The following is a 15,271-nucleotide window of genomic DNA, read 5'->3' as shown; positions in this document are numbered from 1 at the left end:
GCTACTGAGTCAGGTCAAATAAAGAGAACTGAGAATTGATTATGGGATGATCTGGTGATGGGAAGGTTGTGGTGACCTTGGCAAAAGCAGCTGCAGTGGAATAGTGGGGATGAAAGCCTGACCAGGGTAGAGTCAAGAAAGAACAGAAGAGATGTATTGGTGACAGTGGGAAGGGATGCAGAGAAAAGAGGTGATAGGCAAAGGCAGGTCTGTGCCAAGAGCTGCTTTTCTTTTGGTCTATAAGTCCAATGCCCTATCTGTTGTGCCACAGAGCCAGGATGCTTTTTAAGATGGGGGAAATTATAGCACATTTGTATGCTGATGGGAATGATCCAGTAGAAAAAAAAATTGATGCTGCAGGAGAGAGTGGGGAGGATTGCTGGAGTGACTCCAAGATCTAGTGCACAAGGGGAGATGCTGACCTTAGATAAAGGCAGGGAGAGTGTATCCGTGAGAAGACTGAGGAAGCCCAAGTAGACGGGCCCAGATGCAGGTGTGTGGGTAAATATGATGATAGGAGCTTGTGGAAGTTCCCTACTGATTGCTTCTCTGTTTGCAATGATGGGAGGAAGCAAGGTCATCAGCTGAGCATAAAGCAAGGAGGAGGTGTTGGAGGTTTGGGGAAAGAGGGAAAGGTATGAAATAGCTACCTAGGAGAATAGGAGAATGAATGGACTAGGGAAATGGTGTATGCCAGGGAGTGCTAATGGCCCACTTGAGGTCAGAAGTAATGAATACACATTTGAATAACAAAAATAAGAATAATGGTGATAGTCGGGAATCTTGAATGAGCGCTTAAAGTGCCAGGCACAGTGCTAAGTGATTTACATACATTGTCTCATTCAATTCTCATAGCTGTTCTATGAAGTGTAAGTATTTTTATTATTCCCATTTTACAGATGAGGAAGCTGAGGCTTAGAGAAGTAACTTTACTCAAGGTCACACAGCCAGCAAGGGATGGAGGTGGAATTGGAACTCAGAGGAAGTCTGACCCCTGTCCTAAACCCCTAACTACAATCCTGCACATTCTGACGCAGACAGGCACCTTTTCATGTGTGTTGAGGTTTTAGAAAATATTCACCAAGGGAAAGAGGGAGCCCTTAGGGTTTTGAAGCAGAAGTTAGCACAATAGACACCGATTATATCGAAATCCTGTGATGCTTCATGGGAATTTAGGTGTGTTGAGTCAGCGCCATTTCGCTGTTTCTCTTGCCCCAAACTGTGTTCCATTTGGGAGATCCTAACATGTGGTCTTTGCCTAAATTCTAACTGTGGCATTATACTTCCTATACACACCACAACTACTGTTCTTTCCTTTCCAGGATTCAGATTCTGAAGAGATATATTGATGAAAGTCTGCCTGATACAAGAAGAGTCACCTAGTAACAGAGAACGTTCCATTCCACTGGCTAAAGCCTCTCAGAGAAGTGGAGCTGGCCTGGACAATAGTGATGGAGGGTTCAGGAAGTCATCAGTAAAGACTTTAGGGACCATTTATTTATTGAAGAAATGTTCTTTTTGTATTTATAAACTGTTTAAAAACTCTTCAAAGAGACTCATAACCACCCCCTCTTGATAACTTATACTGTAATTGAATGAAGGAATTCTTTTCCTGAATAGAAAGATACTTTTTTCCGCCTTTGCTCTTGAATGTATTACATGTTTTCTTCCAAGTATTCGAGGGAGAATCTCAATGTTGGCCGTACTGTTGATGCCAAAATATTTTTCTTTTTAATGAAATGGAGCCTGTGACTTTCTGATGTGCTAGCAGTCAAAATGTTTGTTTGGGATAAGTATTGTTTGTTTTTTGCGCCATGAACATTTTCAGCTGTGAGTTAGCACACAGCATGTACTCGTTGGTTTAATCATCTCATCATCAATTGTGTTTGGATGGCTTGACTGTATAACCCTAATTTCCTTAGCGTTGGTAGGATCAGGAGTCAATGGTTTGCTTTGACTGGGTTTTTAAAGTATTAAAGTGTCATCAATTTACAGTTAAGCAAAATAATAGTGAGGTAGAGGGATTCCTTTCTTTTGTCTTGCTAGGTGCAATTTGTTATTTTCGTTTCTTATAGCTGACTGATTTATGGCTTTCGTCTTGAATTTTCAAATCAGAAGCAAGAAAAGCTCTTCAAAGGTTTTTGGTGGGAATGTATAGCTTGTTCTACCAGTTTTTTTGCAGTGAAATCATCTTTTAACCTGTGTTATTCTTCATAACTGTTTTGGTTTCTGAAATGCACCAAGTGTGAGTGAACTAAGGTATTTACAAACTGTTTTTGCGTAATATTTGAGATAAGGAAGTGAGGTTGCGCATAACCTAGGCTTCTCCCTTCTGTTCTCTCGACACCTAATATCAGCTTCCTCCATTCTCCTGTAGCAACCTATTTCAAATTTTAATCTACATGGGATTTTCTATAAGCCGTTAAGAAATATGTATGACACGTCAGAGAAAGGATTGACAGTGTAGTCCTGTGTAATAGAGTGATAGAGTTCACTTCTCATATATGAGAGGCAAAAATGATCCCCTCCTCTCCTCTTTGTTTTTTCAACAGGATAGCCCTTTTCAACGGTTCTTCACTCGGTGGCTCAGGAGATTTCCATAGTATAGCATTATACACTGTGTATGTTCTAAAAGAATCATTTTTATATTTTTTGCCAAGATCTGTTTTTAAAAATTTGGGTTGTTAGATCTGTCTCACAGATTTGGCCTGGCCTCTTCTGTTAACCTAGTCCATAGATTAGAGTCTGGTTAGTTAATTGACATTTTGCTTTACCTGTAGTCATGGAAAGGAAGTAGAAGGGGCAAGGGCAAAACTGGCAGTTTATATTTCCAGTGGTTAAACCTTGCAGTCTTGGGCCACTTGTTAAGTATGTGGTTGTCTGGGGCCAATCTAGTGAGACGATTTCTGACACCTCAACAGACAGAGGAAAACAGTTTGAGCACAAGAAAATAATTTGGGCTTTCGGAGATTTGAAGATAAAGATGTAATTGTGAGGCAGACTTCTTGTGGGTCCTCATTTCTCTGTTACAGGAACCTAGTTAAAGCCACATCCCATTAAATGAGGAACCACTTTTTGGCTAGGTTTTCATGTCGTTTGTTTTTTTCCACTTTTTTATTGTGGCAAAAACCATAGCATTAAATTTACCATCTTGACCATTTTAAGTGTACAGTTCTGGAGTGGTGAGTATATTCACATCGTTGTGCAGCAGATCTCCGGAAAGTTTTCATCTTGCAAATCTGAAATTCTATACCCATTAAACAACAGCTACTCTGCTTTTATCTATTTTAAAATTATTCCCTTTCTTCTATTTCTTTTGGACTTTTTTGCTCTTCTTTTTCTAACTTTTAAGCCTAGGTCATTGGTTTTACATCTTCCTTTTTTCCTTTTTTTTGATTGAGTTAACGTTGGTTTATAACGTTATATAGATTTCAGGTGTACATCGTTATATTTCAGTTTCTGCGTAGACTACATCATGTTCACCACCCACAGACTAATTGCCATCCGTCATCACACATGTGCCCTGTCACCCCTTTCGCCCTCCTCCTTCCCTGCTTCCCCTTTGGTAACCACCAATATAATCTCTGTATCTATGTTTGTTTGTTGTTGGCTAGGTTTTCTTACAACTTCTTTTCAGACAAGTTATGAGGATCAATCCAGCGTGGTATGTTTGTCACTAGGTAAAGGTGCTATGTGACTACTTAGTTGTGTTATTTTGCAGCCTTGATCATGGTTTAGAACAGTCCCTTCCTTTTGAAATGACTGAACAATAGAGTCCTTCATGGTAAGAGAGTAAATTGATAATTTAGTGTGCTGGTGGATTTGTAGTCACGTCACAGTCGTAAAGCTGCTATCAGTTTCCTTCTTTGTCCTTTATGTTGAGGTATGGATTGCAGCTTTTTTTCCTTCAAAGGAGCACAAAGCAATGTTTGGACATCTGCCTTCTTTAATGATGGGAGGAAGATCAAGTGTTTTTTTTAACCTACTGGTTTAATACGCCCTAAGCTGCTATTCTCTTTTTTCTTTTTGCTGCTCCGTGAGCTCTTATCACACTGTCTGGAGACCAGCCTTGTCTAGAAAGGGAATTTAATTCTGAAACCTTCAGAAGAGGTTAAGAGCCTTTCCAAATTTTTCTTTGGCTGCTGAAGTCTTTACTTGTGGTTACGTTACCTTATGAGTTTTGTGGATTAAGCTCTTAATTCCGTTACCAAATGTGAACTTAAAAATTGCTTCGTGTTTTCCATGTGGCCTGTTACCTCCAGCTTCTTGGGGAACATCTCAGTTCTCTGCAGCTCCCAAATTGTGCACTGGTGCTTCAAGAGGGAATGTTGCATATCCCTGTTTATGAAAGTTCTGCAGGCCAAATCCTGAATCTGAATGTTCTGTTGTGTCACTCAGTTATGGTTCCAAAGGGGAATTGTGAGAAGACCCATAGCGAATGGACCAAGGCTATCATTTAATTGCATGACTCGAAACTTTGCTGCCAGAAGAGGCAGCTCCATTCCTTTGACCCCAGCGTTGGACTGTCGGACTGTTAACTGCCGCATTTCACTGTTTTTTCTTTTTATACGAGGGTATGCACTGTTTGGCTATGTGCATAGACCTTGTAGCTTGCGCTATCTTTACCACATCATAGTTAATAAACTTCTTTGCACTTTCTAGCTACTTTTGGGTATATATCTACATATAAGATGAGAGCTGTCAAATGAAGGGGGGGAGGTTTGTGGTTTTTAGCATCAAGCAAGCACTCATCTCTGAGCTGTACCCCAGGAAGAACCTGCATAGATTCAGTGGTGCACTGGAGCCAGCTCACACAGCAAGAGCTGATTGTTGAATTTTTAGGAATTTTGTGAGCCAATTGTTAAACTGTTGGTAGCTTGAAATAGGCTGTAGTGGGAGTATTTATATAAAATGCTGGCTTACCAGCACACCACTTCTCAAGAACTGTGTAGCATTGTTCTTGAGAAGAGCAAGCATTCAATGACTTTTCAAATGATACAGGACAACTTGCAAAAAACAGGTATGCCCATGTTTAGGTCAAGCCTATCCAGCTAAGGTTGAAGGTGTGTACACTGAGAACACTTATTTTGAAGTGGTGCCTTAAAAGCAAAAGATACTTTGAAGTGAAGAAGCTTTGAGTTCCTATGTAGGATGTCCAAGTCACCCAAGGGGTTCTTTGGAGGAATGAAGTGCTACCTGTATTCTGGAAATGCTGATGTCACATGGTCAGAGGAAACTGACATGTGTAGGTGGTGAGTTGGAGGGCTGGGCAGGCATATCTTTGGAGCAAATGTTAGGTGATTGCCTGGCTATATTGCTTCTGTGTGTTGAGAGACAAAAATAAGGGAGGTTGCTATATTTTAAACACAGAGCCAAATATTTTGTGTCGATCTTAAATTTATTGTATTTTGTTTGCATGGGGCTGATTTCTTTCTCAGTAAATGTTTGCATGATGCCATTCAAGATCCCAGCCTCAGAAAGCTGCTACTCTAGAAGGGGCAATGACACCACAGAGGTCTGAAATGTGAGGCTCTCCTCAGTAAGTTGAATTTACTACCTTTTTAGAATGAAAGTGTAAATACAAATTGGGTAATGGGCCAGATGACTGAAACGAGAACCTTGATTTAGAGGTTCCTGTTTATGTCTCTGCAGCCACCTCAGAAGGCACGCATTTGGTTTGTTCTGAGCCTGACCTCCTGTGCCGGCAGAAGTCTCTTCAGTTGGACTTGGGAACTGCAGTTGAGAGAGAGTTCAGTGCATTGCTTCTCCTGAGAACGCCTCATCTTGGGTAAGCGATTGCTCTGTATTTCTTAAGCAGCAACTTGAACTTTTCTCATTCAGAAGGCTTGTTCTGAAGGTGTTAATTTAGTGGCAATCCTTTTGGACCTCTGCAGGAGGACTGTCATAAAGAGTCTAGTGGGTGCAGTTTCCCTTTCTGTAGTGTAGAGCAATTTATGTTAAGATCCTCAGAGAAGAGGGGAATAAGGTTTGCTCTAATAAAAGAGTGAACGATGATGATGATGATGGTGGTGATGATGATAAGGCTTTAGCTTTTAAGTTGCCTGTGGCTTTAGGTAGAGCTGTGACTAGCTGTCTTGAACTCATGGTAGGACTCTTCCTTCACTGTTTCTCTTCTCCCAATCCTAGACAGGCCAATATTTCACTTTAAGAAGTCAGGAACTTAAACCTCCCAAGAGAGCTAGGCGATTGTCCATACTTGTCACACCCTCTGCATAGCCCTGATCTCATGGAAGACTGATGTAGGATGGTGTAGATATAACCCAGTCTGAAGGAGGGAGCAGGAGCAATGACTTCTAAGGTCCCCTTCAAGTAGAGGGTTGAGCAATGTAACCTAGACTGTGTTACAAGGAGCCATGTAACAGACCAGTCTGCATTTAATGATCTTGGAAGGAAAAACAATGCATTTTAAGAGGTTCGTGCCTCCAAGTGGTTATGTGGACCATATTCCTAGAAACATCTGAGAGCCTGGAGGTTCACAGCCATGTGTAGTCTGCGGGGACTTAGCATTATGAGTGGAGCAGGCTGTGTGAGTAAGGCAAGGTGTGCGCTGGTCTGTTTGCTCAGTAGTTGGTGGTCCTTACCTGGGGCGAACATTGACTGAGAGACAACACCTCTCCCTTATTTTGTCTTCTAATATGGTAATATTTGGGGGTCATTTTCACATCCTGTGTGGTAATCTCTTTGTCAGGAGTCTCTTTTCTGAAAATTTTTTTCTATCATAATGGTGCCAAGGGAAACAGTTCCTCTACGTTATTAGTAATACGAAAGATGATCCTGATAGTTGCAACTCCCCAGGAGTGATGGAAGATATTTGCCAGGAATTATATTGTGAAAGAGCTGTGAGCTCAGCTTAAAACATTGAGCCAACATATGAGCTAATTTGCCATGCAGAATTATCTCAAGAGTATCTGCTGAGGAGATAAATCAGTGTCTGGAAAAGGAAGCGGGGCAGAAATTGAGACTTAAATGTAGTCTATCATTATCAAGGTGCTTAAGGTGCATCTGAATGCCTTGGTTGGATTTTTAAAGACTGAGATTCATTTTATATATATATATATATATATATATATATATATATAAAATTCAGAATTTTATGAATCAGATTGTGTGTGTGTGTGTGTGTGTGTGTGTATATATATATATAAATATATAAAATGGACGTTTCTGGAAATTTGCCAACTGACTAGGACATTGAAACTTGACTAGAGTGTTCTTGGCCCTGTTAGGTGTTATTAACTCATCTTGACAAGTGGTCACTAGACTCTGACCCTGGGCCTCCCTCTGTGCTGGCTCTGGAGATGCAGTGGCACATAGGTACAGCTCTTGGCCTCATGTAGCTTATAGTCTGCGGAGGGTTGAGGGTGGAGAGCAAGACTTTAATCAAGCAAGCACACAAATAGATAATTAGAAATTATGACAAATATGCTAAAGGAAAGATAAATAGTACTATTGAAGCATGTGGCCAGGACCTGACCTGGGAGGGTGGTTCAGGAGAGGTTTCCCCGAGGAAATTACTTTGACCTGAGATCTGAAAAACAACCAGGTGTTAACTAGGTGAAGCAGGTGGGGAGAGCATCGGTCAAGGGGAGCAGATCCATCTTGTTTTGATGAATGGAGTTCAGAGGAGCTTTGCCCGAAAACGTTGATGACTTTCACAAACTTGGAGGCACAGTGCAGTGTGGTAAGGAGACAGGCTCTGATCCAGAACGCCTGGGTTTGAATGCTGGCTCTGCTGCTTGCTATGTGTTATTTGCATATCAACTACTGACTTCTGGTGTGCTGCTATATTAATTCAGGGGGAGAAAAAGTGTGATCCTCTGATGTTGAGGATGAGGTCCAGGGAGATTGAATGATTTCCCAAAGATCAAAGAATTAGTTAATGGCAGATCTGACCTGGGAAGAGAATTTTTTAGAAGTTCAATTCAAAGCTTTTTCTGTTGAATCCTTGCTTCTCTATTCATTCACAGAGTTCTAACAGTGCATTTGAGTATTTAGGAATGAAAATGGGTATCTTCTATGCATCAGATTGTTTGAACTTCTCAGAATTTGTTTGAAAATGGTTTGGGTGTGGCTCTGATTGACTTGAGTTTGATAACTGGATTCAGTCTTTTTGGGGTCACTGGTTCCTTTTGGAATAGAGCGGTGCGGTTGCAGGATATCTAAGTTGATTTCAATTTGATGGTCATATTGGCAGCAACCAGCCCTTACCCAGTATGCATATGCCAGGCACTTTACAGGTGCTGTAGCACAGGCATGGGACACTCATAAACAACACAGGCATGGTCCTGTCCTTGAGAATGTAGACTTAATGGGATTTGGTGTTAGACACATAAATCAGTCATTTCTCCTCCGTGCAAATAGTGCACTGCTTTGGGGAATGTACGAGAGCTCTTTGCTGGGCAGAAGAGGGAGCACAACCGACTCTCAGAGAAGAATTCATCCTGAACACTGGGATCTCAGATGTCCCAGATATAATGAATCAAAATTATGACATGCTGTAAAGGAAGCCCTTTATCATGCTCACCCATGTGTGAGTGGGGTGAGGTGGGCGTCATGGAGCAGGAATAGGGCTGTGGCTATCTTGAGAGAGATCTGTGTTTTCTTTAGATGTACTTATGTTTGGGGAAACTTAATGTGACTCTTGGTATGTGTGAGTCAGTGTAATTATTACCTACATTGTCGTGATGGGATTCAAAATTGAAACTTAAAAGTTTCCAGTTCATTCTGATTCATCATTTGCCATTCTTATAAAGGTAGAAACTCAGACCCAAAATCTTTCCTAAAGCTACAAACTCTTTTGTATCTGACTTTTGGGTTACAAAACAATAGGATCTTGTATGGTAATGTTTTCTATTTTTCAAAGCACTGTCATCTACGTTATCATATTTGATCCTTGCATTATTATCCCCATGTTGTAGGCGAGGAAACTGAGGTTCAGCAAGGTCAACAGACTTCTCTGCTAAGTGGGACCTAGGGTAGGACCTCCTTGAACAGTTTGACCTTGATTTTCCAGATGGAGGCCTTTGTTGATTAGAATACAGGTAAGGAATCTCTTAGGTAATCATCTTTTACAAATTAAAATGGCCACCATAGGTCCTAGACTTGCCACCAGAGCTGGGTAGGGTACTGTGATGTTAGTGCACAAACAAGCCCTTTGCTCCAGCAGGTTCTGAGGCGGGATTCCTCCAGTGGTGGGATGTTAGGGGTACAGGGATCATGGCTGTGAGCCACAGCAGCGGGTAGGAACGTAAGGCTGGTTGAATTTGTATTTCCTTGGAGTTTGGGTTCTTGGGTTTCGTTTAGAAAATTGTGGGGCACTGTGTAGAGCAGTGAATCCTTTCCCAGGAGCTGGGGGATGCAGTGAAATTACTACCACAGAGATGATACAGACGTTTAAAAAATACTTTTGCCCATGCACAGCCCAGTTTTCATTCTACCCACACTGCCCTCCCTAAAAAAGTTTAAAAAAAAGCTCACTGTGGACTTTTCATGTGGCTTCTTTGTGTCATAGAGCCTGGTGAAAGCCTTAACTGAGTTTAAAATTTTCCCCTTATTTGTGTATCTCCTTTCCCACATGTCTTGAACATTCTCCATATGTTTAAAAGTAGTACTTTTAATTTAGTTGGAGAGGTAGGTAAAAGTTTAGGCTAAGTATCCTGTAGTCTTTTGTTTCTGTGAAACTCTCAGATTGTAGAATGTCTAGGGTTGTTATCTCAAGGGTATCCTGAAATTATTTGCTTTGTTTCTCTTGAAAAGCGACTTTCGTCTAATCTTCCCTTCACAGCCAATCTAAAGAAGCCCCAAGTGACCCTCCAAACACTTGTCTATTTTGTTTCATCATAGCAGTTACTAGCATCTGATATTTTCTTACTCATCCATTTGCTTCCTTTTCCCTCCATCTCCGCTCCCATGCAAACTGGATGTGAGCGGGGGCCTTGTCTTTCTGTTCAATGCTGCGTCTCAGCACCTCAGACGGAGGGTGGCCCCTGGAGGCACCGCTCTTGGTTTGTTAAATTAACAAATTTCTCTTGACACTATTTTCTAATTTTTTTCTTTTATCTTAAGACTGAAACATGGAGAGCGGAATGTTTTGCCTGCTGAAACTCATCCTGATACCAGTGTTATTGGGTAAGTAGAACCAAGGGACCAAGGCGGGTATTTGGTTTCCTGTATGTCTCATGCATTTTTAAAAGCAAATTTTGTATATTTTCATTTCCCCTTGGTTTGTTGAAAATGGAAACCCTAACCTGGACCTTCATAGTTCTGCTGAAACAGCTGTTTTAGAAGCCAGAGAGCATACTCTTTCTTGGAAAGCTGAATCTTTGCCTGTTTCTGTAAGAAACTGAATGCCTTAGGGTCCTTATTGGGTGTTCTAGGACCCTCCTATGTGAAACAAAGAAAGTTTCCCTCTGGCATTCCTGCACTTTTAATTGTCATCTTTAAAACCACAGTTAGTCTCAGATCAGGAAATGAAATTACCAAAGAGAGTCCCAGAATCCGTGTCATTGCTTTCTGGCTTTAGCCACGCCAGCCTTCTCGCGGTTCCTCAAATGCACTGAGCTCTTTCCCAGTTCTGGGTGGTTTCTTTTGCCTGGAGCCTTGTCTCTCTGCCTCACCCTAGCAAGCCTTCCTAGCATATCCTTTTCCTTCGGGTTTCCCCTCAAGCTCCACTTCCTTCTCCAAAGCCTGCTCCAGCTGCCTCCTCAGACCAGGCTGGAGTCTCCTGTGCACGGGAACCTGGGTGCTCGGGGCTGCTGTCTGTTGTTCATCTCCACTTCTTTTGCACTTTTTCATCCTTTTTCCCCCCTCATCTTTCTCTGTATCCCATGGACATAGGTCTGTAGGAAGGATAAATTAATTAGGGTTGCTCTCATAGCCTTTCATTTTTCTCTGTTACCAGCTTTTTGATTGTGCGTGGTGACCTGAATGCTGACTCAGCAAAGCACATGAAAGAGTTGCCTTTGCTCTAATTCCAGGCAACAGAGAGTGCGCACAGACACGCAGACACACACACACAGGCACACACAGGCACACACACACACACAAGAAATGTATGTATTAGAGAATTTTTTTGTCACGGAAGCAGGGTTGTCATGATTTCAGAGGGTATTTAGACACTTCCCCAGAGGTCTGTGAAGCAGCCTGCAGGATTTTGCCCTTCTGTCTGGAGAGTTTACAGTCCAGCCCTGTATGTAGGGGCGTGGTGGCATCAGGGGTTTGTCCTTCTTTGTGGAGAGGTTTTCCTCCTCTGTCGGAACGTCTCGTTTTCTTCAGCCATGTCTCTGCAAAGGTTACCTGTCAGGCCTAAGTTTGTCTTCGCTTTGGTTGTTGCTCTTACTTTCTGGCAAACCTTCATTTAATTCTACATACAGTGCTCTTAATATTAAATTAAATTAGCTTTTTTATGTCTTTAACCACACGTAAAGTTGCTCAGTTCTTCCTTACGGGAAAATTCCAAATCGTTTTTGCAGCTAATTTTGATTCTTTCAAACTAATTTCCTCCAAAGGGTTTAGAGTTCATGTTTTCCTTCACATCTTCCCTACTGTGTGTGCCTGCTGTTGGGCAGGAAGTTAGCTCTCTTCTCTCAGGGCAACAGCTTGGATGAAAAGACTGGCATATTTTCTGTTTATTCTCATATGTGTTCACTTGGCTCTTTTTTGGTATAAACTGGCCAGCATCTAAAAGTGTCTTTCTTAATGTTGTTGTCTCTTTGCATAGAGCATATCTTGTGAAAACAGAAATAGCCATGTAATGCTTTTCTCTTTTAGTGAAAAGAGAAATTACTTGAACAACATACAGCTAGTGGAGTGGTACCACGTATGCAAACAGCTAGAGGCCGAAAGGCAGAGGCTGATGGCAGAGCTGGAGGGGGGAGGCAGGGAAAAGGCAAACCCAAAGGAAATTCAAGGGGAGAGCTGTGCTCTGTATTGGCCTGTTTACACGGACCTGCACTATGGCCAGAATCAGCCACCAAATTCAGAGATAAGCTTTTGTAAAGGAATTAGAAGGGAGAAGAGGAAAGAAGTAAAAATATCTGTGAATTGGCTTTTCAGATAGGGAACCCATGGGAAACTAAGAGGAAGAGATATCCCATTTCCTGTATATAGGTGTCTAAATTCTTGGCCTGAAAGGAGGGACTTCAGGGTTTCTCCTCTTTCTTTAGAAAGGAGGTTGGGGAAGGAAATTCTGGAAAAGGGGAAGGGACGAGCTAGAACAGGAGTGTTTGGCATTTATGGAGTGTGAAGACTACAGAACCCTGCTGACTTGAGCCATGTGGGTAACTAGAGGGTGTTCTCTTACCCTTGGGAATGCCAGGCTACTTTGTCCATGTTGGGTCATCTGGGGGAGGAGTATGTGTGATACTTGATGATTAATACTGATTTTTTTTTTGTTGAGAGTATTTGTCTAAATGACGTCTCCTCTTGCCTTTGACTTCTATAGATTATTCCTTGGGCCTGAATGACTTGATTGTTTCCTCCCTTGAGCTAACAGTCCATGTGGGTGATTCAGCCCTGATGGGATGTGTTTTCCAGAGCACAGAAGAGAAACGTATGACCAAAGTAGACTGGATGTTCTCATCAGGAGAGCACGCCAAGGTAACAAGGAAGAAATATTACCTTTTGGTAGAAGCCCCTGGCCAATGGTGTCAGGACAGTGTGCAGAGAGGGAGAATCAGGTCATCAGGTGTCATGAGGTGGCGTTGCAGGAGTTTGGGCTCTGGAGCTTGTCAGAATTGGGTCTCTTTCTAGCTTGGCCACTTGGCTGTACAATCAGCTGGGTGAGTTACTCAACCTCGCTGAGCTTCAGCTTACCCATCGGTGAAGCTGAAGTTCATTATCATAGTGGTAATGCTTAACTTTCAGGTCATTGAGAAGCTAATGGGAGACGTGCACATGAAGTTCTCTTTGTTTCTTTTCTCTATTTCTGCCCTTTGTAGAGTAGTGTAGGTGGGTGAAAGGGGTGATAAGGGCGAGAGAGCATTGGTCTCGACGGAAGAGTTACAGCCTAGGCGTAAGAATGATGTCACAGTAATCTTTTTTTTTGAGAGGGGAAAGATTCTTTCAGCATTCCATCGCCCCATTTGTGTGCTGGGGCATCATCTCTTTCTCCTTCATGGCTGCTTGAAGTGTTGGGATTTGCAGATGCAGCGTGGCTGAGTGAGGGTCTTTCCTGGGAGCTCTTTGGAGTAGAAAAGAGAGTATTAAGCCTCATCAGAGATTCTATGGAGATACTTGTATTCAGGATCATTTGTGAAATCTGTCCTAAGTAATGTGTTACTAACAATATAGTCCCAATGTTTGCAAATGAAATATTGTTTTTGTACCTCAGAGCACGTTATCCCTATAATGCTACTCTCACTCAATTTTTCATTACTATTTATTACTGTAAGAGGGATAGACCCATGGTATAAATAGAAATAAAAATTCCTAAGGGCTCCCCCTCCCAGCCGGTAAACCATTTCCTGTTGATGCCTCCTCATGCCGTATGATATGCTGCCTGGAGGAGGGCGGAAAGGAGAGGAGTGACAGCCACCATGCCGGGAATTCTCACAACCACCAGTCTGTGGGATTGTGTCATGCCTTGGAATGCCATATAATCCAAGGGCCATGGCAGAAAACCAGGTGGAGTTGGGAGATGGTTTTCAAAGGTTGTGAGTTTGAATCCCCAGAGTGACCTTCAGAGTGGGTGTTACATTTTACCTTAAACTGTAAGAAACGAAAATGTGTGCACTGTATTTCTCCATTGGTCTTTGTAAGAACTGAGCCACAGAGCCTTGTGCAAGTTAGCGTATTGCCTGGCACATCATTATTATTAACTGGGTACCAAGTACTTTTTGATCATGATGATGATGATGACTATGCTGTCTCCACATAACAGGGTCTTTTGAATCCAGACTCCTAGGTCTTGTGTCACTGACTTTAATTTTCGCTGATGTTGTGTTGCCCTCCAGGAGGATTTTGTGCTATACTATTATGCCAACCTCAGCGTGGCTGTGGGGCGCTTCCAGAATCGTGCGCACTTGGTGGGGGACATCTCACGCAAAGACGGTTCTCTCTTGCTCCAAAATGTGGAAGAAGCTGACCAGGGAAACTATACCTGTGAAATCCGCTTTGAAATGGAGAGCCAGGTGTTCAAAAGAACAGTGGCGCTGCATGTACTGCCAGAGGAGCCCAACGGTACGTGAATGCTGACTTAGAGAAGGGCGAAGGTTTGACTGCAAAGAGGAAAGTGAATGGACTTTGTTGAGCAAATGCCAGCCTTTTGGCTAGGTCCTTACCACAGAGGGAGTCCTCAGTAAACGGTGCTCTTTAAATAGAAATAATGAGATCATTATTTTATTATTACTTTAAACATATTTCATCTTCATGAAAATGCTGTGAACGAAGTATTGTTCTTTTCATTTTACAGATGAGGTACCTGAGCCTTAGAGAGGTTAAGCGACTTGCCTCAGGGCACATACTTATTAAGTGGCATATTCAGTACTTGAATCCTGGCGCCTCTGTCAACAAAGTCCATCGTCTTTCTATTATACCCTGACACCTCCCATCAGTTGTCCACACCGATGCCACGTCCATATTTCATAGGTCCCTATGTTAAGTGTTCTGGGGGATATAAAAAAAAATGAGCAGCTCTCTCTAACTTCTTGGGGCCTCATTTTCCCGTTTGTAAATGGAGGGAGTGGCTTCTGTAGATTGGTGGTTTTAAAACTGTGCTCTGTAGGACCCTTAAGGTCCAAGGGACCTGGGAGGCCACACAAAGGCTGAGAACAGATCAGGGGGTTGATAACGGCCTGGGCAGGTGGGACCTCAGGCTGCCACTTCCACTGCAACCAAAGTCCTTTTCCTTTTTCTAGTTTGATTCATTGGGCTGCCAGGTAAGATTTTGTTTGCAGAAAGAATGCTTCTGCTTTAAAAAAGATTGAAAACCACAGAATTAGATACATTCTTTAAAAGTGTGAGATAGGAGAAACAGTCTATGGCTTCAGGAAATCTTGCAGTCTGGTTAGAGAGCTGGAATCTGGACCCTCCTCTCTCCACCGCCTAGTTTAGGTCCATTCTTTTAATGAGCCCTTTGGAACAGCCTGTCCTCCTCTTTGGTGACACCTGTTCAGCTGTGTCTTCCCTCCTCACCTGGGTCTGTGTTCTTTGTCCCCTGACCAGCCTTGGGCACAGTGCCTGGCACAGAGTAAGCAATCAATAAACATTTGTCGAGTGAATGAAATTCTTGAATTAGTGTCCCTCACTTGAA

General features: G+C 42.4%; 2 protein-coding genes across 5 annotated transcripts in view; both read left to right on the top strand.

Moving 5' to 3' along the window:
* The window catches only part of MPZL3 (myelin protein zero like 3), a 24,536-nt gene extending 19,871 nt beyond the window's left edge, over window positions 1-4,665 (top strand). Inside the window, exon 6 of the mRNA XM_005611612.4 lies at window positions 1,323-4,665. Within this exon, the coding sequence (XP_005611669.1) occupies window positions 1,323-1,349 (27 nt within the window). The 3' untranslated portion in view covers window positions 1,350-4,665. The remainder of the gene's footprint in view (window positions 1-1,322) is intronic.
* Window positions 3,565-15,271, top strand: part of JAML (junction adhesion molecule like) — a 25,696-nt gene continuing 13,989 nt past the window's right edge. Inside the window, exons 1-6 of one of the 4 annotated variants that reach the window (XM_005611609.4) lie at window positions 3,565-3,680; window positions 5,439-5,539; window positions 5,653-5,788; window positions 10,087-10,149; window positions 12,464-12,618; window positions 13,974-14,199. In XM_005611609.4, coding sequence (XP_005611666.2) covers window positions 10,095-10,149; window positions 12,464-12,618; window positions 13,974-14,199 — 436 coding nt within the window. In that variant the 5' untranslated portion in view covers window positions 3,565-3,680; window positions 5,439-5,539; window positions 5,653-5,788; window positions 10,087-10,094. Of the gene's footprint in view, window positions 3,785-4,814; window positions 5,253-5,438; window positions 5,540-5,652; window positions 5,789-10,086; window positions 10,150-12,463; window positions 12,619-13,973; window positions 14,200-15,271 lie in introns of those variants that run through there. The other 3 variants (XM_070273673.1, XM_070273671.1, XM_070273672.1) reach the window with 3 other exon arrangements.

This window comes from Equus caballus, chromosome 7, assembly GCF_041296265.1.
Source record: "Equus caballus isolate H_3958 breed thoroughbred chromosome 7, TB-T2T, whole genome shotgun sequence".
Taxonomy (NCBI): domain Eukaryota; kingdom Metazoa; phylum Chordata; class Mammalia; order Perissodactyla; family Equidae; genus Equus; species Equus caballus.
Note: the sequence above shows the minus strand (reverse complement) of the source record. Positions and strands in the feature narration are given on the sequence as shown.